The sequence below is a fragment of the Heterocephalus glaber genome, unplaced genomic scaffold (assembly GCF_053883595.1).
Source record: "Heterocephalus glaber isolate CG9 unplaced genomic scaffold, H.glaber_assembly_v1.0 deba00000676, whole genome shotgun sequence".
NCBI lineage: Eukaryota > Metazoa > Chordata > Mammalia > Rodentia > Bathyergidae > Heterocephalus > Heterocephalus glaber.
The window spans coordinates 6,878,489-6,906,457 of record NW_028258156.1 but is presented as its reverse complement, the minus strand read 5'-3'; the positions used below and the strand labels follow the sequence as shown (position 1 = coordinate 6,906,457).

General features: G+C 39.8%; 1 protein-coding gene across 3 annotated transcripts; it reads right to left on the bottom strand.

Moving 5' to 3' along the window:
• Positions 1 to 2,045: 2,045 nt before the first annotated feature.
• On the bottom strand, positions 2,046 to 27,969 carry Tra2a (transformer 2 alpha homolog). Of its 3 annotated transcripts, none has more exons than XM_004839555.3 (8): positions 27,740 to 27,969; positions 16,509 to 16,642; positions 11,238 to 11,403; positions 8,929 to 9,117; positions 5,502 to 5,617; positions 3,810 to 3,932; positions 3,060 to 3,127; positions 2,046 to 2,897 (listed from the first exon to the last, which is right to left on the bottom strand). In XM_004839555.3, exons 1-8 carry the CDS (start codon positions 27,773 to 27,775, stop codon positions 2,887 to 2,889), a joined length of 843 nt encoding a protein of 280 aa, XP_004839612.1. In that variant the 5' UTR covers positions 27,776 to 27,969; the 3' UTR covers positions 2,046 to 2,886. The 3 variants fall into 3 exon arrangements, with proteins under 3 accessions (XP_004839612.1, XP_004839611.1, XP_021109779.1); XM_004839554.3 differs by having other exon boundaries at positions 3,804 to 3,932; positions 27,740 to 27,968; XM_021254120.2 differs by having other exon boundaries at positions 3,804 to 3,929; positions 27,740 to 27,968.

Below are 27,969 nucleotides of genomic sequence, written 5' to 3'. Positions count from 1 at the left end.
TGAGACAAGGTCTCACTGTATATATAGTCCAGGTTAGCCTCCAACTTGTGATCCTCTTGTCTTAGCCTCCTGAGTTACAGGTTTAAAGATATGCGGGTGGGGGATGCAGTGCCTGTCTGGCAAACCCAAGGCCCTGAGTTCAATTCCCAGTACCAAAAAAAAAAAAAAGACATGCACTAAGGGCCAAGATGGTGCCTGCCACCTGTGCAGGTCCCTCCACTCAGCAAGGTTACCTGAAGCCTTGGGCAACAGCGGTGAAGCAGCAGGATGAGCTGAAATGGATAAGCGGGGAACTGGCAGAAAGAAGCCCAGGATGACAGCATACTGAAGTGAGGGGCACCAGCCACTTACATTGCTCCAGCTCCAGCAGATGAATAAAGCTTTCAAGTTGTGTGTAAGACATGCACTACTGTGCTCGGTTTACAACAGACCTTTTCTGGGGGGAAGGGGACACACTGGAGACAGAACCCAGGGCCTCTGCACTGAGCTACACCCCCAGCCCTTTTTGAGACAGAGTCTAGCTCAGTTGCCCAGGAGGGATTTGGATTCCTGATCCTCATGTCTCCCCAAATGCTGTGATTAAAAGCATGCACCACTGTACGAAGCTTACAAGAGATTTCTTTTTTTTTTTTGGTACTGGGGATTGAACTTGGGTCCTTGCGCTTGCGCAGCAGGCGGCGAAACCACTGAGCTAAATCCCCAGCCCTAGATTTCTTAAATTTATTCCTAAAACTTGTATCCTTTGACTAACACCTCCCCAACTTCATCCCCTTTCCTCCAGTTACCCCAGCTCCTGGTAGTCACTGTTATACATTCTACTTGTACAGAGTCAACTTTCTTAGGATTCCAGAAATCAATTGATGAGATCGAGATCTCCTTCAGAGATTGCATCTATGGTCTTGAATTTCTGAGCTCAAATGGTTGACCTGTCTTAGCCTCCCAAGTATCTAGGACTTCTGGGCTCCCCACTACACCTAGATAGGATTTAATTTTTTTAAAGGCTGACTAGGATCTCACCGTGTATATGCACCGCATTATAATTTTATCCATTCAACCACTGATGGACACAGGCTGATCCCCCCTCACGTTCTGTTTACCGTGAATACGGCTGCAATAAATATGGGAGTGTGGTTATCCCTTCAACATACTGTTTCACTTATTTTGGATGCTGGAGTGTGGTATTTTTACTAAGTTTCTGAGGAATCTCCATACCGTTTCTCATAATGGTTGTATTAATTTACATTCCTGCCTACTGTGTGCACGGGTTCCCTTCTCACACTGGCGTGGTGGTACATGCCTGTGATCCCACCACTTGGGAGGCTGAGGCAGGAGTATTAAGAGTCCCTGGCCAGCTTACAGCTACACGGCAGGATCAAAGCTGACAGGCACTACACAGCAAGACCCTTTGGGGGAGGGAGGTTCTGATTGGATCCTATGGCTCAAAAACTCCACCCACACACAACTGGTAATGTAGCTCAGTGCTCCCTGGATTTAATGACTGCCTCTCTAGTCCTGGGATTACAGGCACACAGCACTTTTCTTCACCATGATGCTGGTAGTGAATATTCTCAGCATTTGCAACTTTATTTACAAAAACAAAAAAGGTTGGGGGTGTTTTTAAAGATTGAAAAGGAGCGAGGGATCTAGCTCAGTGGCACTGCACCTGCCTCATAAGCTCAAGGTCCTGAGTTTGATCCCTGGTATCGGGTGGGGGAGAAAGATAAAAAGAAGACAAGTATTATACATATTAAGTCTAATAAAAATATTGAAAAAAAAATGAAGTATGAGTAAGTGAACTCAGAATGGGAAACTTCATACATGTATTGTAGAGCTGTGGGGGAAGTATGAAATGGTTCTCAATGTAGTCATGGCTGGGCTGGGCATGGTGGCGCATGCCTATAATCCCAGCACTTGAGGCTGAGGCAGGAGGATTACGAGTTCAAGGCCAGCCTGAACTACACTACATAGGGAGACCTTCCCTTCCTCCCCGAAATCAATTTAGTTATTATTGTCTTACTGTATTAAAATAAAGACACAATCCCATCTTCAAAGAAATGAGCTTTTATTTGAAAGGAGACCTTTCCCCACATGTATCATCTAAGGACTCTAATACTATATAATAGCCTGCTTAACCAATGTGCCAATACCATTTAATAGCAAATTATACAATTGCTCTAGGTAATAAATAAGGGTTGTCCTTCACTGATTAAGGGAATACTTAAACTTTAATAATCTTAACACAAAAATCACACTTTAAGTTTGTAAAGTTTAACAGATATATTTCAAATACAACATGTTTTGAAGCCATCCACAAGTTTTTCATCTCTAAAAAGTGACTTAATTTTTAGGGTTTGAAAATTACACTCTTCAAAAGAAATGTACAAGCATTTTCTTCTGAAGCTTCAAACTTTCTACACTCAACTATGTGACTGTTTCATGCCACCCCAGACAAACTTGACATGACTGAACTACTTCATGTTACTATCTTCCCCAATACAAAGTTTAAAAAAAAAAAGTTCGTTATAAATGCAGATCTCTAATACAATGTCTAATACAATATGTGACAAAAAGGTTTCCCTTGTATGATTAGCTAGGAGTTAATCCTCCCTAAAGGCAAAGAAAAAATCATTTACAAAGCATAACACTGGATTCTTTTTACTCAGTGTTTAAGTCATCAAAATGACAATTACATCTGTAAGTATATTAAAGTATATTATAATAACAGGGGTGGAAAACAGCAATATAACTGAAAAAAGTATATGCTAAAAACCAAGAATTAGTTTTTAAGGAGTAGAAAGGATGAGAAGCTTGGGGTAAATCAGAATTGAAAAAGAAAAAGAAAGAAAATTAGGAGGGAACAAGTCCTTAACTGCAACCATTCTGTTATCAATAGCGTCCTGAAAGAGAAAGAGCAACAAAAAAGTTACAATGACTTATTTAACTTGCCCAATGTTTTTCTAACTAATAACATAAGACACAACACATATCCCAAAACAGCAGCAAATATCCTAAAACAAGTAATTTAGAAATGAAGTTTTAATGCTGCAAAATTCACATACTTGGGCTGTAGGAACGAGATCTTGATCGTGATCTGTATCGGCTGTAGTAAGGAGAAGGCGATCTTCTTCTGTAAAAAGTACAAGACTACTTAATATATCACATAATCTCACTCCAGGGAGGCAGATGAAAATAAAAATTTCTCATCACTCAGAATAATAATGCACCCAAGAAAACCGCTGAAAGTTGTGTGCCAACGGTACTAGAAATAAGCATGACACAACAAAATATTGACAAATGCAGATAAACTTCTGCTCTGTGTCACAGAATTTTTTTCCCTCTAGTACTGGGGATCAAACTCAGGACCTTGCGCTTGTCAAGCAGGTGCAGTGCTGCTGAGCTACATCCTCTGCCCCACACAGAATTTTTTTTTAAAACATCAAGGTTTTTGAGACAGGGTCTTGCTATGTAGTTCAGGCTGGGCTTGGACTATGTAGCCCAGGCTGGCCTCAAACTCGTGATCCTCCTGCCTCAACCTCTCAGAGGAGTGCTGGGAATACAGGCATGCGCCACCATGCCTGTCTACAAAGCTTTTTTACTTATTTATTTATTTTTTAAGGATGAGGTCTCATTATGCTGCTTAGGCCTGCCTTGAACTTTTGGGCTCAAGTGATCCTCCCAGTATCTACTACCCAGCCACCACACCTCGCTCAAACATTCAGGTTTTTATATTTATCAAACATTAAAGTGCCAAATAATACTTCTATTATCCAACCCAAAACAGAAACCTCAAGTTAAAACATTACCTGTACCGGTAATCATAGTCTTCGTATCTGTCATACCCACGATCATATCCTCTATCATAATAAGAATCTCGACGTCTGCCACCACCACCGCCTCCACCGCCGCCACCTCCACCACCGCCACCACCACTACTACAAAAAAGTACAAAAAAATTACACATCAATTCAAATGATTGTTTTCCAGGAACATTTAATACAAACCTTAAAAAAAATGGCAAGAGGCCCAGGGATTTAACTCAGTGGTTCCACTGCCTGCTCTGCAGGCACAAGGACCCAAGTTCTATCCCTGGTACCCAAAAATAAATAAATTAAAAAAAGAAAATGGCAAGAAATATAAAACAGGCCTTTCATGTCAAGTATCTTATTTTGCTGACTTCCATGGTATTCTGCTTTGGCTTCTTTGTTCATTACATGCTTTCACCAAACACTCCAAACTAAACTATAGTAAACTGTTTTTCTATTAATGTAGCACTCAAATCATCATGACTGTTTCAATGAGATGAAATAAAAGAGGGAAATAGTACCAAATGCTAAAATTATGCCTCTAACTGAAAGGCAAGTAATAAATGTCAAAAGTAAAGAAGTAACTTACCCAAACACCAAACAGAATTAACTCATCTTTTTTTTTTTTTTGGTACCGGAGATCAAACTCTGGACCTTGTGCTTGTGAGGCAGGCGGTGGCAACACTGAGCTAAATCCCAGGCCGGAGAATTAACTCATCTTACACTGAGTGTGAGCACTCAAACAACTGCAAAGTCTGATGTTTAAACCTATGCCAGTGAATCTGAACTCTACATCCCTTTGCTTGGTGTGTTCCATACTCCCAACCACAAGGAGCACCATTCGCATTTTAGTTTTCTATAAGCTATTGTTGCCCAAACCCATATATCCGTCAAGTAAAATTTTAAATTAAACGAAAGTGGGCTGGGGATTTAGCTCAGTGGTACTGAGCCTGCCTGGCAAGTATAAGGCCCTGAGTTTGATCCCTGGTACCAAAAATCCAAAAAATAAACAACAAACACTAAAATCAATAAAATCTGTCCTATGTATAGAAGACTCACAGGTCACATAAGAACAGAAAAGAGAATAAATTTTTGAATAGTACATGATAATTTTCTACTATTCAATAATTTTTCTATTTGTACACTACCAAGAGAAGAGCCAGGAATGAACTGTGACAGTTTTATCATATATACATATACATACATACACACACACACACACATATACACAAATAATATGTTTAGTAATATATTTTAATTCTTACTGGAAAAAACATTTTATCTTCCAATTAATCCAAAATTCACATTTTTCCCAACTGATTGAACACAGGACCTTGCCAGGCAGGCTCGGTGCCACTGAGCTACATTCCTGGCTCCCTTTTTTTGGTTTTCTGAGACAGGGTCTCACTGTATAATTCAGGCTGGCCTCAAACTCAAGGTGATCCTCCTGCCTCAGCCTCCCGAGTGCTGGGATAACAGGCATGCATTACCACAATGACCAAATATTCATACGTTCTTGTGGACTTCTGGCTCTTACAGTTTAACTCAGGAAATCTGGCAGGGCTGAGGGAGGGCAGTGCAGGAAATAGTAAGGGGTGGGAGGCAGTGCTGAGGATCGAACTCAGGACCTTGCACATGGCTAGACAAGCTCTCTACCACTGAGCCACATCCCTAGCCCTAAGAAATCTGAAGTCTTACTGAGTTGGTCTGCCCATGTAGATCCCTGGTGTAGGTGTGTGTGCTCTCTTAGTGATAGAATAATCCACACGAATTCTTCTACCATCCAGCTCCATTCCATTTGCCCTTTCCATAGCCTATAAGGGAGAACAAATACAGAAAGTCATATCATAATTCATTAGCCTTGCAGTAATTATTACTTAAAATTAAACACAAAGAATTGGTAATCCAAATAAACTTAATTTTGAAAATGACAATTGAGCAGCTTATACAGGGGATTATATAGACATTTCTGGACCTCCACACTGTCTAGAACATATTTAATCTCCCCCCTCCTGGGTACCAGAAATTGAACTCAGGACCTTGCACTTGTAAGGCAGGCTCAAAGTCGCTGAGCTAAATCCCTGGGCCTTCTTCTTTTGGTTTTTTAAAACAGGGTCTAGCAGCTATATAGTTCAGGCTAGCCTCAAACTCATCGAAATCCTGCTGCCTCAGTCTCTGAAGTGCTGGGATTATAGGCATGCACCACCATGCATGGCTGGAACATGTTTAAATTTACCCAGCCCAGAGTTTTGTTTTTCTTTTCAGAGTATTTAATAAAGATTTGCTGACGTAATTTTGCACCTATGGTTCTGATCCCACTCCATTCTTTAGTTTGGAGTCTAATACATTGATATGATTCAGTAACTCGCCAAGAAGAAATGACTGAAGAGATACAAGCACACATTTAAGGCAATACTTTTTAGCCTCTTGCTGAGAATGAACCAATAAGGATATATATATGAACTGAACCCAGGAAGCACTGAGCAACACCTGGGAGCCCTTTTTGGGGTGATTTTTCCAACCTCACACCCTGGAGTAGCTGAGATTACTGACATGTGGTGCTACTGTGCCTCCCCCGACCCCCATCTTCTTCCATTTTTCACGACTGGGTATTGAACGCAGGGATTTCACACTGAGCTACATTCCAGCTTTTTAAAAAAATTTTGAGACAGGATCTAATTAAGTTGCTAAACTGCTGGGACGGGTTTGAAATTGTGATGCTCCTGCCTCAGCCTCCCAGAGTGCTGGCACTGTAGGTGTGTCCCACCATACCTGGCTCTGGCTAATTCCTATTTAAACCCTACCAACTCTGATACAAGGCTATACTTCTTGATGGTCACAGGGGTACAGATTTGTAATCTCAGCTACTCAGGAGGCTGAGAAAGGATTTGAAATTTGGGACCAGCTGGGCAATTTAGTGACTGTCTCAAAATAAAAGATGCTGTACTCTTAAAAGATCAAGACTTTCTATTTGCAACTTCAAAAATCAGAGATTCTAAGCTCCTTTTTCTCAAACTTTGCATGATGAATTTACACATATCAATCTTCATTTTATGCATGTCAACAGCCTTGGGTTTTGCAATGTAGACACTTGTTAAGCCATTTCAGAAAACCTAGGCAAAAAGACTGGCAATAGCCATGGTCACAGACAAGGAAGCTTATAACTTAGGGAAACCTGTATAATTCTGAGGTCAGTAGTACCTAATTTCAGTCTGGGTAACTCAAAGTAGAAACTGCAGTTCAGCTGACAAGCCTACACTAGTTTATAGTTTAGCCATTACTTAAGTAACATATCGCCACCTAGTGAGCTCCAAATATCTTTATACCTGAGCTCACAGTCCCCATCACTTTGCCCTTCGTCACAACAATCCAATGATAATTTAGCAAATGGAAATATTTAAAAGCAGTTTTTGGAACCCATGTAGTCATTCTTATTTTATCCAGAAATAAACCAAGAGGACAACTGAACCCAAGGCTTCACTCTGAGCTACATTCCCTAACCTTTTTTTTTTTTTAAACTTTGAGTCAGGGTCTCACTCAGCCACTGTGTTGGTTAATCTTGTGATCCTCCTGCTTCAGCTACCAGAGTGCTGAGATTACCACAGTTGGCTCTATTATTTCTTTCCTTTTGGAGACACAGTCTCAACTATGCAGCCCAGGATCGCCCTGAACTCAGTCATCCTCCTGCCTTAGCCTCCAAAGTGCTTGGATTACAGGTGTGCATCACCATACCTGGCATGTTCTAATATATCTAAATTATACTTTTGCCTTTTTTTTTTTTTGGGTACCGGGGATCAAACTCAGGTCCTTGTGCTTGTGAGGCAGGCGGCGGCACCACTGAGCTAAATCCCTGGCCCACTTTTACCTTTTAATTCAGGACAGGAACAAACAAATCACACGTATGTAACAAGAAAGTCAAGATACTGAGGAATTAAGAGGTTAGATTGCTATATAAATGACTTAGAGACAAAAGTATTATTTTGTTAGATTTATTCAGGGTTTCTCTAAACCTTTGCGCTATTAACATTTTGGGCCTGATGATTCCATGCTGTGAAGAGTCAATCCTATACACACTACAGGACCCCCCTCCTCCTTTCTTTCTTTCTTTTTTTTTTGGTACCAGGGATTGAACTCAGGACTTTGCGCTTGTGAGGAAGGCGCCGGAACAGACAGGGTCTCACTGTTACTCAGGCTGGCCTGAAACTCATAGGTTCAAATGATCCTAGTGCCTTAGCTTCCACAGTAGGTGGGACTATAGGTATGAGAGACCACACTCAGGACAGTGCAGTGTTGTAGGGCTTTTAGTGAAAGATGCCAGTATCAATGATATAAATATCATTTATATTTCCAAAGTTTTTTTTGAGACAGTCTGGCTACGTAGTTCATGCTGGCCTTGAACTAACTCATGGTGATCCTTCTGTCTCAGCCTCCCGAATGCTGGGATTACAAGCATGCACCACCAAGCCAAGCTCCAAAGTTTTAATTAAACCAATTTTGTTTTTTCTGCTTATGTTACAAGTATCAATCCATGTTTTATTTTCAACGACACAACACAATGATAAAAGAACAGGAAAACAATGTTCTATACTTATTCATGAGGAGCTAATTACAGATACAGAATTATCTGATCATGTCCCAAGCATCAAAATAGTTTATTTAAAAGTGAACACACACTTTACTTTTTCCATTAATTCAACCACATACAGCTCACTTTACAAGGCCAGATTTCATTCAGGATATACCTATACCAGGGCCAGGAATGTAACTCAGTGGTGCTGTGCCTGCCTGGCAAGCACAAGGTCCTGAGTTTGATCCCCCGTACTGGAAGGAAAAAAAAAATACCTATACCAGAAAGTTCAAATTAAAAATTGAAACCGTGGCCATTCTAATGCAATGATTGAGGATGGGTTTAAAATCTGAGTTAGAAAATAATACTTACAGAAATACGAATTAGCCTTTTTGGGGGGGGGGCAGTGAAGTAGACTAAACTGAGGGACTCACTTAGGCTATGTAAGTCCCCTACCACTCAGCTATAGCCCCAGCCTGAAAATGGTTAAATAGCAATTCAATACAATGCAATGCAAATCACACAATTTCAACAGAAAAAGTATAAAAGTAAATTTACCTCTTTTGAGTCATCTATTCTCTCAAAATACACAAAAGCAAATCCTCGAGATCGCCCAGTTCGCTGATCATAAACCACATTGACACCACTCAATGGTCCATATCGAGAAAATACTTCACGAAGATCTCTCTCTGTTGTGTACAAACTGAGGCCAAACACTCCAAGACAAGTATTGGGATCTGGATTGGCCTATTGAATAAAGATATTATTAAAGTTTAATTAAAAGACTTAATTTAAACCAGAATAGGGCTTGGGATATAGCTCAGTGGTGCCATGCCTGCCTAGCAGGCACAAGATCCTGAGTTCAATCCCTGATATCATATACACACACACACACACACAAACTCCCAAAAAACCAGAATACTCACCCATGGTGGTGCATTCCTATAATCCCAGCACTCAGGAAGCTGAGACAAGAGGACTGCTGCAAGTGTGAGGCCACCCTGGACTACACAGTGAGTTCAAGGCCAGCCTGAACTGCACAGTGAGACTTTGATTTTTTTCTTGGTAATGAGGACTGAACTCAGGACCTTGGGCTTGCCAGGTAGGTGCAATGTCACTGAGCTAAATCCCCATCCCATGAGACTTTGTTTTGAAAAATCTAAATCACAATAAAATACTGTAATGCTTTGTGTAGAATATATACTATTTCTAGTCATTTGGAAATAATTTTTTTGTGTGTGTGGTACTGGGAACTAAATCCCTGGGATTCAAGCATGCTATGCATGCTCTGTTACTGAGCCACATACATAGTCCCTGCTTTAAAAATTTTTTTTTTTTTTGAGGGCTGGGGATTTAGCTCAGTGGTTCTGCTGCCTGCCTCGAAAGCGCAAGATCAAGAGTTCAATCCCTGGTACCAAAAAAAAAGAGTAAATGTCAGTCCTATGTAGGAGAAGCACATTGGCACAGCAGAAAGGCACAGAATCAGGAGGCCTATCAATGCCTGGGTTCTGCCAGCTAGTAAATTAAAATAAAAGCACTTTAATATCACATATCCCACTTCATTTTTCCATTCTATAACATGATAGCTTGCCTCAGAGATGTAGAAAAATGTTAGCTTGTTAGCTATAATTAGCACATAGTTGTTTTTGTTTTTTGGCGGTACTGGGGATTAAACCCAGTGTCTCCACTGACCTATACTTAGACCCTTGGACCCTTTTAATTTCAGATGAGATCTCATTAAGTAATCCAGGGAGGGCTCAAACCTGTGATCCTCCCCTTCCTCAGCCTTCCAGTGTTGGAATTACAGGTGTTTGCTACCACATCTGGTAATATTTTGTTATTTTCTTGCTTTTCTCCCCATGACGGTAAAACTCTGAATGTATTATAATGTTGTTCTCTCATTCAAGTTTATACTTTTCATTTTAATTCCTGGACCACATTTCTCCCAAATTCATTTTTTGGAATTGAACTCGTGTCCTTGTGCTTGTGTAGCAGGCGGCGAAACCACTGAGCTAAATCCCCGGCCCCCAAATTCATTTTTTTAACCTACTCAAAAGTTCAGAAAATATAGTTCCTTTATAATAATAGGTGTCATGAAATCTACATAGGCTTGCTAAGATGATGACATTTCCTTTATTAGCACATCTATAGCATAAAAGGTTTTCCTTTTTTAATTTTTAAATTCTGAAAGCTAAGGCAGTTAATTAAGGAGTTTTTGGAACATCACTTCTGAAAAAATGACCTAAGCTGGGCTGGTGATGTGTACCTGTAGTCCCAATCACTTGGGTGGCTGAAGCAGGAGGGCAGCTTGAGCTCAGGAGTTTGGACCAGCCTGGGCAACATAGCAAGACCCCATCTCTAAACAAAAAAACAAAAATGAGGGCTGGGTATTTAGCTCAGTGGTTCCGGCGCCTGGCACGCAAGTTTAAGGTCCCAAGTTTGATCCCCGGTACCAAAAAAAAAAAAAAAGAAGAAGAAACATAGCTGGGCCTGGTGACACATGCCCATTAACCCCAGCACTCCAGAGGCTGAGGCAAGAGGATTGCCACAAGTTTGAGGCCAGCCTCGGCTACAGAGTTCAGGACAGCCTGAGTTACTCAGTGAGTGAGACCTTGTCTCAAAAAAACAAAAACAGGGGCCAGGGATTTAGTTCCGTGCACCATGCCTGTCTTGCAAGCACAAGGCCCTGAGTTTGATCCCTGGTACCAAAAACAACAACAACAACAACCCCACCTCCCAAAAAACCCCAAAAACCAAAACAAAACAAAAATAGAAAGAAAAAACAATGGCCTAACTCTACAAGAAGCAAGATATCATGCTATCACTACACAGGAAAGAGAAAAACAAGTAACTTCTATATCACATACTCTGCTTCCTGTATGCCTTCTCCGGTTAGACATTGGCGAGTGACTTCTGCTCCTTCGCCGCCGGTATTCTGGTGTGTATGACCTACTTCGAGAGCGTCTTCTGTGAGAGTGAGAGTGGGATCTGGATCGAGTGTAACGTCTATGAGAATGCCTCCTTGACCTCGACCTTTGAGAGAAATAAATTTAGGTAAAACAACAACAACAAAACTGCAACAAATGCCTAGCAGTCTTATTATTCCAAGGATGTAAATACAGATCCCTGACTGTTCATGGCTCTTCTGTCCTTTTTTGTATAATGAGATCAAACAAGTTCTCTACCCTGGAGGATATCCCCAGTCTGTCATCCCCCACGCCCCCACCCTGGGGGGGATCGAACTCAGAACCTTGTGCTTTCGAGGCAGTCATGGTACTGAGCAAAATCCCCAGCCCCCATCCCTTTTCTTTTCTAAGAAAAAAAGTATTCTTATTCTTGTTCTCTGAACTCACTACAGCTCTCCTTCCTGCTCTGTCTGTCCCTTTGACATTCACCCCTTCCATCTTATACATGTTAAAGCTCTACTTTCCTTAAAAAAAGAAACAGCCCAAATGCCCATGAAGTGGATAAAGATGTGGTTTCTTAATACAATGGAATACTACTCTGTCATAAACAAGGATGAGCTTCAGACATTTATAGCTAAATCAATGGATCTTGAGACCGTACTCTTAAGTGAAATAAATTGGACACACATGGTTGAGTGCCACGTTGTTTCTCTGGTGAGAGAAACTAAAAGTGGAAATAAGGACTAAAATTGAGGAGACTGGGTCAGTAATGTCCAAAAGTCACAGGTTTCTTCCTATTCTGGGCAAGGAGAGGTCATCTCTATGTCTGGGATTGAATGAATGTTTGAGACTTTGCCTAATGGGGAAGACATCTTTGGAATGGTATTTCCTAAGTCAGGGGCAAGAATCTACATAGATGACTAGATGTGGGCTGTGTTTAAGAATGGTACCTTTATTAAAATATTGCTGGTCCTGGCATCTGGTTGTCTACCCAAAGGCCTGATTTTAGTTTTTCTTTTTAACATCCACTTATTCTGGCAGGCTGAACCCTTTCCAACTGAGCTAACTTTTAAGCTCTGAGAAAATATCCCACAGGACTGGTCCCTCCTTAATCATCTATCTTCCTTCTAATCTATGTAAATTTCTGTGGCTGCTATCTTAGGTAAAATACAGTAAAAATTTACTGTACATAGTTTCTATTAACTGTTAAAGAAAACATTAAAAAAAGATAGAAGTAGGGAGTTCTAATAAGTCCCCAAATTATATATTCAGTGGTTTCAAAAATATTTCAATATATATGCCAATTTGTTTCATTTATATCGCTAGGTCTTTTTAGTTTATTGAACAAGAACGTTTTGTGCAATTATTTGTTTTACTTTTGTTTTTTGGGGTTTTTTTGGTACTGGGGATTGAATTCTGGTCCTTGTGCTTGCGCAGCAGGCAGCAAAACCACTGAGCTAAATCCCTGGCCCTATTTGTTTTATTTTTGTAAGTCTTTTTTGTCTATGACTTCTTCATTTAAGATTCTTTTAAGATTTTAAGATTATGGTACACAGAGTATTAACTAATGTTATTGTCTTTTTGGTACTGGGGATCGAACTTGGGTCCTTGTGCTTGCGCAGTAGGCGGCGAAACCACTGAGCTAAATCCCCGGCCCAACTAATCTTATTCTTTGTTATGAAATTTTGCTTTATTTTTGTCATAGAAGAAGACTTTTTTTTTTTTTTTTTTTTTGGTACCAGGGATCGAACTCAGGTCCTTCCACTTGCGCAGCAGGTGGCGAAACCACTGAGCTAAATCCCTGGCCCCTAGAAGACTTTTAAAAAACATTTTCTTGGGGCCGGGGATTTAGCTCAGTGATTCCGCTGCTTGCCTCCAAAGCACAAGGACCCAAGTTCGATCCCCGGTACCAAACACCCCCCCCCCCAGCAAAAAACATTTTCTTGGGCCGGGGATTTATCTCAGTGGTTCCGCCGCCTGCCACATGCCTCACAAGGTCCTGAGTTTGATCCCTGGTACCAACGACCCCCCCCCAAAAAAAACCCATTTTCTTTATTAATATCTACTTGTATCACATTGGAATACAAATAAAAGTAAAATATTACCATTGCCACAATAAAATGGTTTGGTTTTTTCAATCTTCTTTATATATTTATGTATTCCCCTGAATAGAAATGCTAGCTATAGATTCACTGGTAATCATTACTTCCTTTCTAATCTTTCTTTAGCCTGCTGCAATCTAATACGTGCTAAGTTAATTCATCAACAACCTAAATATCCATCTATTTTAATAAGTACTTTTTAGTCTCTATTATTAATCAAAAAAATTTTACCATTCATATAATTCAATCTTTACTAAATTTAGAGACTAATAGTGATGTTAGTCCTACAAAACAACTTGTATGAGGCATTCAATAAACTTATAATTCTAAGGGCCACAATGCTTGAAAAGAGCATAAAAACGCAAGTGAGAAGAGAATAAAACTAATTACAAAACAAAGGCAACAAGCAATAAATCTCTGGAAGATTGAACAGAATGTGCTAGGCAGATGGGGAAAGTGCTCTAGGAATAGCAAGAGCAAAGGTTCATTGGCAAGACGACAGGGAGAGTCAGGTGTTGGTGGTGCGTGCTTGTAATCTCAGCTACTTGAGAGGCTGTGGCAGGAGGATCCCAACTAAGTTCAAGGACAGCCTGGGGAACTTAGTGAAATACTGTCTCAAAGCAACAACCTAAAAATAAAATAAGGGCTGAGGGTACAGCTCAGTGGCAAAACACTTGCCTGCTACACATAAAGACACTACAAAAAATTAAAAAATAAATGATGATGATACGAAATCTGAATTAGGATATTTAGAAACTAACTTGGTTAAGTACTGAGATTAACACTGTGCACCTTCTGTTTTGAAAGTTATTAGGGATTGCACCCAGGGCCTTGCACAGGGTAAATACGCACTCTACCACTGAGCTGAACTACGCCTCTATACTTCCCAATTCTGAGACCAGGTCATGCTAAATTGCCCAGGCTTGGCCTTGAATTTGCAATCCTCCTGCCTCAGATTCCCAAGGATCTGGGATTACAGGCATGCAACACCATGGCTGGCTTAACAATTGTGTACATTCTTGAAAAAGTAAAGGTTTCTGAGAGGGAAAGAAAATAGTAAGTGGCCGGAGATTTAGCTCAGTAGTCCCACCACCTGCCTCACAAGTGCAAGATCCTGAGTTCAATCCCCGGTACCAAAAAAAAATAAAATAAAATAAAAAAAGGAGGAAAGGAAACAGTAAGTGGTCTAGTATCTAAAAGTAATCATTTGGGAGTAACGAGGGAAGTATGTATGAAGAAAATGGGTTTGTGCAATACCCTCAAATAGGATACTCCTCATTTTCCTCAGTAAAGCTAATTTATAACCCAATTTGCCATCTAAAATATCAATTGTTATTTTTTAAAACAGGAATGAAAGTGAGACACTCAAAACAGTTCCAGAGTTACCTCTTCCTCCTATCAGTGGCAAACATGATGGGAAAAAAATTAAGAGAAAAGGAATAACAAGTATGTGCACAATATAAGGTGAAAACATGCTCATTTTCTATTTCTACACCCAAATTCTATCCAGTATCATTCTGCACATGTAGAGTTGATACATTTGAATGGTCAGTAAGTTAAGGATGGACTGGATCCTGGCCTTAACAGAGAAATCACAATCACCGTGAACTTCAAGAAAAGTATAGCCTTTTCACTGACTCTTCTGTCTCATGTTCATTTGCAAACAGACTCTATTCAAAGACATTCCAGGGGCCTGGGATTTAGCTCAGTGGTTCTGCCACTAGCCTCACAAGCGCAAGGACCCGAGTTCGATCCCCAGTAACGCCCCCCCCCCCCCCCCCCCGGCCAAAGACAATCCATGGCCAGGTTTATTTATTTTATTTTTGTTACTGGGGATGGAACCTAGGGCCTTTGTACTGAGCTACAACCCCAGCCCTTTACAAAGTTTAAAATTTTTTTTTGGATGGTACTGGGGATTGAACCCAGGGACTACGTACAGTACATCCTCAGTCCTTTCCTTCCTTCATTTATTAAAAAAAAATTTTTTTTCTTGGTACCGGGGATCAAACTCAGGACCTTGCACTTGAGAGGCAGGCACGGCTCCACTGAGCTAAATCCCCTGGCCCTAAAAAAATTTTTTTGAGGGCCGGGGGATTTAGCTCAGTGGTTCCGACGCGTGGCTTGCAAGTGGAAAGTCCCGAGTTCGATCCCCGGTACCAAAAAAAAAAAAAAAAAAAAACAACTTTTGAGACAGAGACTCAAAAACTGCTATGCAGTTCAGGCTGACCTTGAACTTGAGTGATCCTCCTGCCTCTGCCTCTTGATTATAGGTGTGGGCCACCCCCCCCCACCCTATTTAAATTTTGAGACAGGGTGTCTCACTGAGTCACCTAAGCTGTGCTGCAACTTGGGATTCTCTTGGCTGTCTTCTAAATTGCTTACAGATGTTTGCCACACCTGGCACTGTTCATGTTTTTAAAAATTTTGTTGCACTCAAGTATACCCAGGCTATTTGACACAGCGAATCATACAGTGCATCACTATAGCTTTTGTTGTTCGTCATCACTTGGGAGTTTTTTTCATTTACATCTGACCAGAGTTCCGAAATTCGAGTTATCTTCTGGTAAAGGATGTATGGAATGTAAATCTTAAAAATTTCTCAAATTACCAGTCCCAGCACTCCAGAGGCAGAGGCAACAGGATTGAGAGGTCAGCCTGGACTATTACACAGTGAGCTCAAGGCCAGTCTGAACTACACAGTGAGACCCGGTCTCAAAAAAAAAAAAAAAAAAAGACAAGCAATTAGTGCAAACTAGTACAATGTACCACAGCAACCATTCTCTGTATTAAATTATAGTACATGGAAGTCTTCAATGGAGAAAACTGCTTTTTTCTTGAACAAACATTGGTATAAAGTCAAACACTAACTCTCAAATGTCAGGTACATTTTAATCAATCCATACACATTTAATTTCTATCAAAAGGTCAACTGTACTGAAAGATGATTCTTATCAAAGTATTTATCTAGATTATTCATTACTAAATTCTGTAGTCTGAGGACTTCTTAATTTTGAACCTCTGGTAGAAATTTCTACACAAAATGTAGAAGTATAGAGGGATCTGGCAAAAACTCATTTGCTGGGAAAACTCCACTGAAGAGCATTTTACGTATTACCTTAAAGACACTTACCGGGATTTGGATCTTGATCGAGAATGGGATTCAGAATGTTTGGAAACCCTTGATGGACTACGAGATCCTGACCTGCTCTCTGATTTTACACGAGCAGGAGTTCCAGTTGGTGATTTTGACTGAGAGCGAGACTCCTAACAAAGAAGACAGTATTACAAATGGCACTGGTCACGTAGATGCCTAACACCTAACATTTAAAGTACCGTAATTATTTATATTGATTGCTCCTGAAAAACAAATGGTTAGGCAACACCCTCCAGAAAAAAATTTCAGCTCATTAATAGCCCATTGTTAATACTGCTAACTGTCCTCAATAATTCCCTACTTGAACCAGATCACCAATTCTCTATTAACTAAGTAATCATGCAAATTCATCTACAACTTGATCATACAGACACTGGAACATAAACCATACATTTACTTAACCTAGGACCCATTCATTCTTCCAGATTCTTTTAATTCTACTTCACTCTTGCTTTCTACTTCTCTTCATTCTTCATTGAGTTTTTCATTTTTCATACTTCGTGTATTCTTCCCCAATTCAAACAATTCAAAATAGCCTTAAAAAATATTCAAGTGCTTCTATCTGACCAATCTTCTGTTCAATTTTTTCCCCCATTCAATTTTAATTTTCTGATCTTTAATACTTTTCATTAGCCTTCTTTTATCTTGATTTATCTTCCACATTCTTGGAAAAAACTCTTCAATTTCTTCACGAACATTAACCTTAATGGAAAAAGAACATTTAGTATATTTAAGCACGTGGGGATTATAAAACTCTGCTGGAGTTCAGAATGTTATCTACCAAATGGAAAAACCAGCAGGTAAAGTGCAAATAACTAGTTTTTTAAAAAAAACAATTTTATAGTTTTAAAAATTGCTCAATAGTGTAGTTTCTAACAGAGAATTTACTGAATTTCTCTAATTTTTCCCCAGTCTTTACCCTCCTCCCCTTTCATGTTTCACTCTTGTTCCTAAAATGTGAACAATATACTTAATTCAAACATAAATCTAATATGAACTGTAATCCCCCCACCTAAGTGTTAAGTTTTCACTACTGTATGACCTGAAGTGAAGATTCTTACTGATCTCAGAATAAGCTTTCACTAAGTCATGCTAAGAAACCAAGATACAGTTAAAGCAAAAAGCATCCCAAGCCAAAACAGTTGCACACACCTATCCAAACTCACATATTAAGCACACATGCCAGAGATTAAAATTAGAAAATTAGCAAAATTAGCAACAACCTCTCTCCATTTTTATCTGACCATTTTTGTTTGTTTAATCAGACTTAACCAGAAAGATATGTTTTGCAGACAAACAAGCATATTGAAAGACTAAAGGGAAAGAGGAAGCACTTTTAGATTAACACTTCCCTTCTGGCTTGCAAAAAAAAAAAAAAAAAAAAAATCTATCTATCTATCTATCTGCTGTCTTTTAGTGACTGTATTTCCTAAATCACAAAAATGATTTCTGAAAAAGTTGGGTATAAGTCAAAACTTTCAGAATATTATTTGTAATTGATTAAAAGCTTGCTTGACAGATGATATTTATGACCAAAACAGAATGGACCATTTCTCCATTAAAGCCTTATTAATGTCAGCAATTATCTCAATTTTACAACAGTAATATCAGACAAATTTTCATTTATGCCATAAGACTATCACACAACTTTAAAAATTTCAAGTTTTAATATAAAAGGACTTAAGATCTGTAATATGATGGTAGGCCTATCCATTTTTAAAGTTGAAAACAAAATAGCTGTCTTTCTGTTCATTATCAATCTTTCCCATTTAGCTACTCCAATATTTCACTAGATCTTAGATACTTGTCTAAATTCTTGGACAGATGCCTGGAGTGGCATTTTCAGTACTTAAAAAAAGTATGGCCAAGCCTCACAGCCTGGTTCAGGAACTGCCAAGAATATCATCCTTTTGGCTTGACCCTCGGGCAGAGGATTCATTTATGCTACTCTTGAACAAAAGTGGCTGGAATAGTATCTAGGAACATTTCCACAGCCTTGTAATACATGTATATCAGAAAGCTTTGTTGTGAAAACTTTAATTTTAGGAAATAATCATGTTAAAAACCTAAAATTTACCTTTTTCCCCATCTTGTTAAAGTTGTGAAGCTGTCAACACAGGGCTGGAATTTGTAATCCTCCTTGCCCCAGCCTCCCTCTCTCTCTCGTACTGGGGACTGAAGTAAGGACTTTAGATTGAGCTACATCCCCAGTACTTGATTTTTAAATTTTTGATATTGAGACAGTGTCTCACTAAGTTACCCAAGCTGTGCCTGAACTTGGGATCCTTCTTGCTCAGTCTCTCAGAGTACTATGATTACAGGTGTGTCACCATGGGCAGTCTCTGGATCTTTTTAAAATACATCAATGAATTTTAAAAGGTTGGGCTGGGGATTTAGCTGAGTGGTTCTGACGCCTCCCAAGTTCAATTCCCAGTACCAAAAAACGGTTTCCCTTTTATTATTCAGGATGTCACAAATACCTAATGATCCCTGTCTGCTCTTCTATTGTCTGAACTAAATCTATATGAATTTCTTCCTGGAATCATTCAAGGTTAAGGAAGTCCACTTAGCTTTAATTTCTATAATACACTATACCTGTCAGTAAAATTAAACTGCCAAGTACAAAAACAAACGTAATTCTTTAAAATATTTTAGTATAATACCAAAGTATAGCTCATCACTGTAAGAACTCTACACAGAAAGATGGTCATATTTACTATTTTAAAGTAACTTATTTTTCTCAAACATGGCTACCAAATAAATGACATTTTCATAAACTCTGCATTAGAAATCAGGTTACAATAAGTTTTTTATGAAGACATACTAGGCAATCTTTTTCTATTCCTGACCTGTCTTCATTATGAAAAAATTTCAACTATTTAGTTTTTGAGACTAGATCTCACTATGGCATCCAGGCTGATCTTGAACTTATGGGCTCAAGTGATTTTCCATCTCAGCCTTCTAAACAGGAATATGCCGCCATGTCTAGTTAATTTAACTCTTTAAAAAAGACACCAAAAACTATATAACCAATTGTAAACAGAAAAAAAAAATGGGAAGAGGTGATCTCTGCCCTGTTTTCACTTGAATACTAACCTGTTTTTAAAGCTATCTTGTCAAATTTTATAAATTCCTCAGTAACCTGGCTCCTGGATATAATAACCATTAAAAACACTGCTTCATTAAAATGGGCAGATTAATGAGTCAACCGAACTATTATCAGGTGGTTTTTTTTGGGGGGGGTAGTACTGGGGGTTGAATCCAAGGTCTTCACAGAGCTACATCCCCAGCATTTTTTTTAGGTTTTGGGTTTTTTTAGGGGTCTTGCTATGTAGCCCAGGCTGACCTCTAACTCACTGTGATCCTCCTGCCTCAGCCTCCCAAATGCTGGGATTACAGGTGTGCACCACCACTCCTGGCTATCAGGTTTTTCAACAGTACTGATTTTAACAGAAACCTTCAATAGCCTTCTAGTCTAACTTATATACTATAAATCAGAAGCCAGGCATAGAGTTCTTACAGCATAACCCATTTAAACAGGTTTTTGTTTTGGTTTTTTGGTGCCTGTTACACACACACACACACACACACACACACACACTGTTGCAGAACATGAATAATTCCTACAGCAAGCACTAACTGCAGCTTTTACTACAGTCATTATTGATGAAAAATTCTAACAATATATATGCTTAGTATTTAAGGCCAGGCAAATTCTATGCCCAGTAAACATGCCAAACTTACAAATTCTATATAAACTTATAAAACTTTCTAAAAATGTATTTCTCTACTTTTAAAATTGGAGATTTCCATCCAATATACTAGCAAATTTAAATTACGTGTCCCCAAAGAGGAAAGAATGTATTTAAGACTGCCCTATGAATATCCTCCTTTAGGAATCTTTTTTGTGGTACCGTGGATCGAACTCGGGACTTGCACTTGTGAGGCAGGCGGTGGAACCACTGAGCTAAATCCCTGGCCCTCTTTAGGAATTTTTGAAAAACCTTGTGTATACACTCAATTCTATTTTTCTGTTACAGAATAACAATTCTGCCTCCTTCCTCTTGGGTATGATAGGGGTATTTCTTTTGTAGATCATTAGACTGATAAAAAAATAATTCCAATCATGTCTTTTCTTAAATCTAACTGGTATTAGAGCAATCCCTTAAAAAGAAAGAATGACTGCTCACAGTATTAATTTCAAACAAGAATTTCTCCCTAATACCATAACTGTTAGCTTCACTCTGTTAAAGTGGTCTCTATCTGCAGACTCACAGATATTCTGAAAATTTATAAATGATTTAGTAATTGGCACTTATAATAATCAAGTTTAAATTCATATCACAACTGTGAAGTTACCTGTAGAATTTATAACCACCCGTACAAATTTTAAATATGGCTCATAAACACAATTTATATATCATGATAATTTTTTTTTTTTTGGAGACAAGAGTCTTCCTATGCAGCTCAGGCTGACCTTGAACTCACTATGTAGTCCAGGGTGGCCTCAAACTCATTGTAGAGATGGTCCTGCCTCAGCCTCCTGAGTGCTGGGACTACAGGCATGTGCCACCATAACTGGTTTCGTTTTTTTTTTTTGGTACCAGGGATTGATTTAGGGACCTTGTGCTTGTGAGGCAGGTGGCGGCCTCCTCTAAAACCCCAGCCCAATAACTGCCCCCCCCCAATACTGGGGATTGAACCCAGGGTATTTGCACTGAGCTACATTCCAACTTTTTTTTTTTTTTGGTACTGGGGATCAAACTTGGGTCCTTGTGCTTGCGAAGCAGGCAGCAGAACCACTGAGCTAAATCCCCAGCCCTACATTCCAACTTTAAAAAAATTTTTTGAGACAGGGTCTTGCTAAAGTTACTAAATTGCCCAAGCTGGGCTCAAACCTGCAATCCTCCTGCCTCAGCCTCCCAGAATGGTGGAATTACAGCCATGCACCACCACGCCCAGCTATCACAATAAATTGTAATGTTCAAGTTAGTGTATAAGTGGTAATTTCAAAGGTAGAAAAAAACAAGATTGTATCATCAAAAATAGATTAGCTAGGGCCGGGAATTTAGCTCAGTGGTGCCACCGCCTGCCTCGCAAGCACAAGGTCCTGAGTTCAATCCCCAATACTAAATAAATGGATTAGCTACATCAAAAGCCAAAAAATTGAAATTACACCAAACTACTAAGACCTAAGTTATAGCATTTTCTACTTATGTTCTCATCTTCTGGTGTCTCACAATATTTAATAAGTATTGCTACCTTAAAGTTAGGCTGGGGATTTAGCTCAGTGGTTCCGGCCCCTGCCTCACAAGTGCAAGGACCCAAGTTCAATCCCCAGTACCAAAAAAAAACCCTCAAAAAAACCCCCCAAAAAACCTGACATGGGCCAGTGGTTCCACTGCCTGCCTCGCAAGAGCAAGGTCCCGAGTTTGGTCCCCGGTACCAAAAAAGAATGAAATAAAGTTAGACGGCAGGGCTCTGATTTCAATGAAAACACTATTGTCAGGTAGGGGGTACTCACTCACACCTTTAGTGAATATTATAACAGTAAAAACTACACACAAGTATATATTATACAGTATCTTCAAGGGGGAGAGGAGGAACCACATCCCCTTTCAGTATTTTCTCAACTTTTCTACAGTGTTTACAATCTCTTCCTCATCTGTTTTCATTTTTTCCTCTTCACTTCTGTCCTGCTAAATCTGTTAGGACATATAAATAAATAACAATCAGTATTAATCCACTTAGCATGGGAAATGTACACCTTTTACAAAGGTCCCATGGTTAGGAGATGCCTAAGCACCCACTGATACTATCAAAGGCTTTGAGTCAGGCAGATTCTAGGAAACTACTTATGGTGATTATTCATATCATTTCACACTGGTTACACAAGGTAATTCCACAGGTAAATAAATAAATTCATTTCATTTACAAAATTAAGCCCATAGGAAAAATTTGTTAAAATCATCCCTAAAATATTTAAATCTTTTGAAATTCTTTCAGATCTCAAGGCTCTGTTCTCATTTTTAAAATTGTACAAAGTATAAGCATCTATAACAGATCTATAAAATTACAGTTATATCCACTGTGGGTATAAATACTTATACTTCTTCTCAAAATCCTTTTATTTGAACAAATTAGTGCTTTGCACTGAAAGAATCTCAAATTTAAAAATTTGAGCTTTATGGTTAGTGGTGGCACACACCTGCAACCCCAGCCCTTTGGAAGTTGAGAAGGATCAAGAGCTCAAGGCCGGCTTGGGCTACATACTGAGTTTGAGGCTAGACTCCACTACACAGCAAGACCTTGTCTCAAAACAAAAACAACAAAAGATTTTTTCCTGCAGTTTGCAAACTCCTTGCTTAAATTAGGGAGAAAGAACAATTTTTTTTAAAAAAAGCATTAAAATTAGATAACTGACAGTACTCAACTAACTAAACCCAAAGTAACACTAATGCTACCCCTACTCCAAGAAAGTAAAGCATTACCTATATATAATAGGTGGATTTGATGATATATGAAATTAAACTGCTCAAGAGTATGTTTTTAAAGCTAAAGTGCTATGACACCACACATATTTATTAAAGTTTTATAGAAAATGTTAAACCTCAGTTAAAGAAAACCAAAAACCAAACCAAAACTGTCCAATCCACCAAGCTTTTTTTTGTTTTTGCAGTACTGGAGGATTGAATTCAGGGTCATCACAACGAGCTACATCCCCAGCCCCCTTAAAATTTATTTTGAGACAAGGTCTTAACACTAAGCTGTCCAAGGTGGGCTCTAATTTGCAATCCTCATGTCTTAGCCTCCCAGAGTGCTGGGATTATAGGTGTGGTGCTGTCATCACCACTCATTTATCATTTTTACTAACAAATCCAATTTCGGGCCGGAGATTTAGCTCAGTGTTTCGATGCCTGCTGCGCAAACACAAGGACCCAAGTTCGATCTCCAGTACCAAAAAAAAAAAAAAGATAGGGTCTCAACAAATCCAATTTCAAAGAATGTGAAAAAAAAGATCTTCCCATATTCTTTGTTTGAGACAGGTTCTTGCTATCTATGTAGTCCAGGCTTGTCTTGAACTCATTATGGAGTTCAGGCTGGCCTCCATAAAGGCAAGCCTCTGATTATAGGCTCCATATTACATCTATTCTTTAACAACATACAACTTTGAGTTCCAATGTGTTTGTTCTCCTTTTCTTGTATCATCTAATCATCTATTAAGGAAGACGAGGACCCTTAGGAGTTCTGTGGGGTTGGGAGGAGCAGTACTGGAGTTTGAACCCAGGGCCTTTGCACTGAGCTACATCCCCAACCCTTTTAATTTTTTATTTTGAGACAGGGTCTTGCTGAGTCAGTAAGGTGTCCAAGATGGAAAACTTATGATCCCCCTGCCACAGCCTTCCTGAGTGCTGGGGATTACAAGCACCTGCTACCACTCTTAAGTCTTTTAAAAATATTCCATCCATTCAAGAAGCTTCAACAAGCTTTGCAAAGGAGACAAGCAGCAGCAGCACAACAAAGCCCATTACAAAGCTTAATTTTCACTCTCCTTACTCTTTTTATAAAAGGTTTTGAGATCAAAATCTTCATTTTAGCTGAAGCTGTATGAAGCAAAACAAAAAAATTTTTTTAACACATAGTCTCACTGTTAGGCTGGCCTTAAACTCAGTTATCCTCCTGCCTCAACCTCCCAAGGGATGGGACTACAGGTGTCCGCCACTACGCCTGGCAACAATTACCTTTTGAAGATGACACACAAAACACACAAGTGCCCAATTTATCCCCAGCTCCAAAGGACATTTCCACTTAAGGTATTTGTTAACTTGGTATGTGTCCCAAACTGCTTAGAACACCTAGCCAAAACAAAAAACATCCCTAGCTATAGCTAGTCCTTGAAACTCAACCAGTGAGTTTTACCTCATCTTACCTAAAACAGAATTCGGCCAATTATCTTTTCTTTCCTTAAGTTCTTTTAGTTTAGTATTCAAAATGGAAGAGACATTAAAATGGAAAAGTAAGCTTTGGTAACTGCTTTTAGCTAATTCCATTAATGGCTCTGAGACACAAGAGCATTGTGCTCTTTCCTCACCAAGGTAAATAAAACCACATACAGCATAGTGTGGACTAGAACTTGCTTCAGATTCTAGCTATATGGTTTTCTGGGTCTCAGTACTTAAATTTCTAAATTGCAAGATTATCATGAGATGTAAGTTAGAAAATGTATCAAAGATATTGGAAGTGATAAGAGTCTAAAATGCTGTGAAGGAGGCATTATTAATATTAATGCTGTTTCGGGGCCCGGGATTTAGCTCAGTGGTTCCCCCACCTGTCTCAAAAGTGCAAGGTCCTGAGTTTAATCCCTGGCCAAAAAAAAAAAATCAATGCTGTTTCTTTCATGGCCTGTATAATGTTTCCATTTAATTCTAAATACTCTTTCTGAGATGGTATTCACACGCACCCCATTATATATTACAGCTAAAAGATACTGTAGTTCAAGTGCCAACTTAATATATTAAAAACATGGGCCGGGGATTTACTTCAGTGGTTCCACTGCCTGCCTCGAAAGCCCAAGGTCCCGAGTTCAATCCCCGGTACCAAAATAAACAAACAAACAAACAAATATATTAGAAACAACCTTCTCACTGAAGAGTTCCTACAGAGTTAATAACCCAGAAACTAGTTTGTTAATCTCCACAAACACTTCTGGTAGCCCTAACATTTGATTAATGACTTGTCAATGTTCTATGGTTTTTTGTTTTTTTTTTGAGACAGGGTCTCAATATGCAGTTCAGGCTGACACTGAACTCAATATGTAGCTGGGGCTGGCCTCAAACTTGCAGCAATCCTCCTGCTTCAGTCTCCCAAGTGCTGGGATTACAGGTGTGCACCACCACACCCAGCTAATCTGTTTTAGTAAAAATAAACTGGAAGCATAACTACTTAAACAACTCAACACATAGTACTTGAAAATCTTTTTATGAACCTACGTTACCTTTAGACATCTTTTGATACAAATACAAGAGCACAGAGGCTGTATTACATAAAAATACATCTTATGGGTTACATAAAATGCTGGTTTATGGCCAGCAGAAAAAGGTCACTGTATTTTAAAAACCAAATGCACTAGTGACTGTTAAATCGTATAAGAAATACATAAAAGTTCACCTCCAAAAAAGCTTCTAGTGTTCTTCTATTTCCTTAACCAATTACAAAGCAAGACAAATACCTGAACCTAAAAAACAGGTAAGCCCTGAAGTATTAATTATTCAATCTGCTGATTTAATTTACATTAAAATACACTTGGGTAGCACCCACAAAAAAATACTTATGACAAGTGAAAAAAGGTAATCCCCTTTTTATGAAATAAGTTGGTAATGCTTAAACACATTTTAAAAATAGGTGGGAATCTTGTATGATACTTTCTTGGTGACAATTACCTAGAACTAACTTCCTTCACACTAGATGTGAAATTAAAGGAACTAAAGGAATCCAAGTCCCTCTAGCAGTCTACATCCTACAAACCAAACATTAACCAAGAAGAGCTTTTATGTTAAATTGAAATAAAAACGAATGGCTAGAAAAACAAATTCTTTCAGGACTGGGGACTTAGCTCAGGTTCCACCGCCTGCCTCGCAAGGACAAGGTCCCTAGTTCGATCCCTGGTACCAAAAAGAAAAAAAATTTCTTTTTATATCTAAACATTTTCAAAGCAAGAAACACAACTTCCACCAAGTATTTTAGGACATGATCTTAAAGATTTCATTGGGACAATCAGAACACAATCCTAAAAAATAAAATGAGCAGGTTCAACTAAATCCATGCTCCAAATTTATTTTAAAAATCCAATCTTAAAGGCAGCATTTTTTTTTTTTGGCTTCTATCCCACTAGTTTGACCGAAGGATCTCAGGTGTTCGCAATACGAACTTCCAAAGAGGACAAATTGATACCCTCCATCATACCCCTCAAGTGTTTTGAGTTTCCCCGGTGACTACCCAAACAGCCGGAACGTTTTGCATGGCGCTTTTGTTTTCTTTTCAGGGTTTCACACTAACTCACTACCATCAATTTCCACTATGAGAGTAACTTCAAAACTAAAGCCCAAAACACCCATAACGTTCTAGGACGTGTAGGTCGAGGATAACACATTCTTTTGGATGTTTTTATTTATCCGACTCCCAATAATGAAAACTTTCGCCTGAGCCCTCTTTCCTGAGGGAGAGGGGTGGGATGAGAAATGGTCAAAGTACCTGTAATTTTTAGGTAAACTTTTAAGAGTAGTATAAACCGACTAGATATTTTTAAGACTGAGCCATGAAATTTGTTCAATTATGTAAGACTAAAGTAAGACAGAAAATGCCTTAAAAGATTTTTTTAAACTGTAAAAACCTGTAAAGGCGTGGTCTGCTTTTAGATGAAAAGTCACAGGAAGGAAAGCATTGGAAGTTAAGATATATAAAGAGAAAAAAATCCAACATCAAGGAATTAGAAAAATCAGGCGTTACACCATTTCCACATTCATTTTGAAGGGAAAGGAAAGGGAAAGGGACACAAGAGAGAAGGGCTCCTCAGGTGCTTTTCCCTCACAGCTCACGTCTTAAGGACGCTTAAGGGTCGGTGCGGTCGTCACTAACCACTTCACTGGGCTCGTCCCACCTTCAACCTCAAGGCTTTCGCCCTGTATAGACGCAACGCCGCCGGTTCCAACAGAGACGCGGCCGCTCACTGCAACAGAGAGCCAAGGAGACACAGGCCCCAGCTAGTCCCACGCCAGCTGCTCCCGCCCAGGCGACAGCCCCGCTCGCGGGGACCCCGACACCCTCTGCGCAGCTCGGGGGTCGCAGCAACGCCGCCGCAGTCAGCACCTACCACCGTCCGGCCGCCGCCTCCCGCCCCACCGCGACGGGGACCCACACCTCGGAACCGAGACAGGGAAGCCTCGGGGCGGGGACCGGGAGGGACCGAGGAGACCGGAGTCCAGGTACCAGTCAGCCTCCAAAAAAGGGGGCGGAGGGTTATTCGTAGCGCCTGGGGAAGCAGTGGAACCCAGAAGCCATCTTGGGATGCGAGGAAGAAATCGCGATGGCTCCGGAGGTTGTTCCCGCGGGCCCCGCAGGACTCCCCGCAACCCCCAACCGCGCTCGTCCGGGTGGAACCCCGGGCATCCGGCCGCCGCCGAAGACGTCTCCCGCGGCTTTGTACTCACTCTGCCCTCGAAGTTGTTCTCCTCTACATCACTCATGTCGGCCAGGCGTTCCCCAGAACTAAGTAAGCGACAAGTCTCGGCTCGAGGGCCGACGGCCTAATAACCCCGCTGACTGGACCTTGGGGAGCAGGAAAGAGTCGGCAACAACTGCCGCTCCACTCCACTCCCACTCGGTCGCAAGCTCCGTCAAAATGGCGCCGGCGCCGCCAGAAACCCTCTGGCTTCTCCAG

Coding starts and splice junctions, on each gene's coding strand:
- Tra2a (XM_004839554.3), bottom strand. CDS start 27,775: ATGAGTGATGTAGAGGAGAACAACTTCGAGGGCAGA. Junction 16,643..27,739: donor AGAACAACTTCGAGGGCAGA/GTGAGTACAAAG, acceptor CTTCTTTGTTAG/GAGTCTCGCTCTCAGTCAAA. Junction 3,128..3,803: donor GACTATGATTACCGGTACAG/GTAATGTTTTAA, acceptor TACTTTTTACAG/AAGAAGATCGCCTTCTCCTT.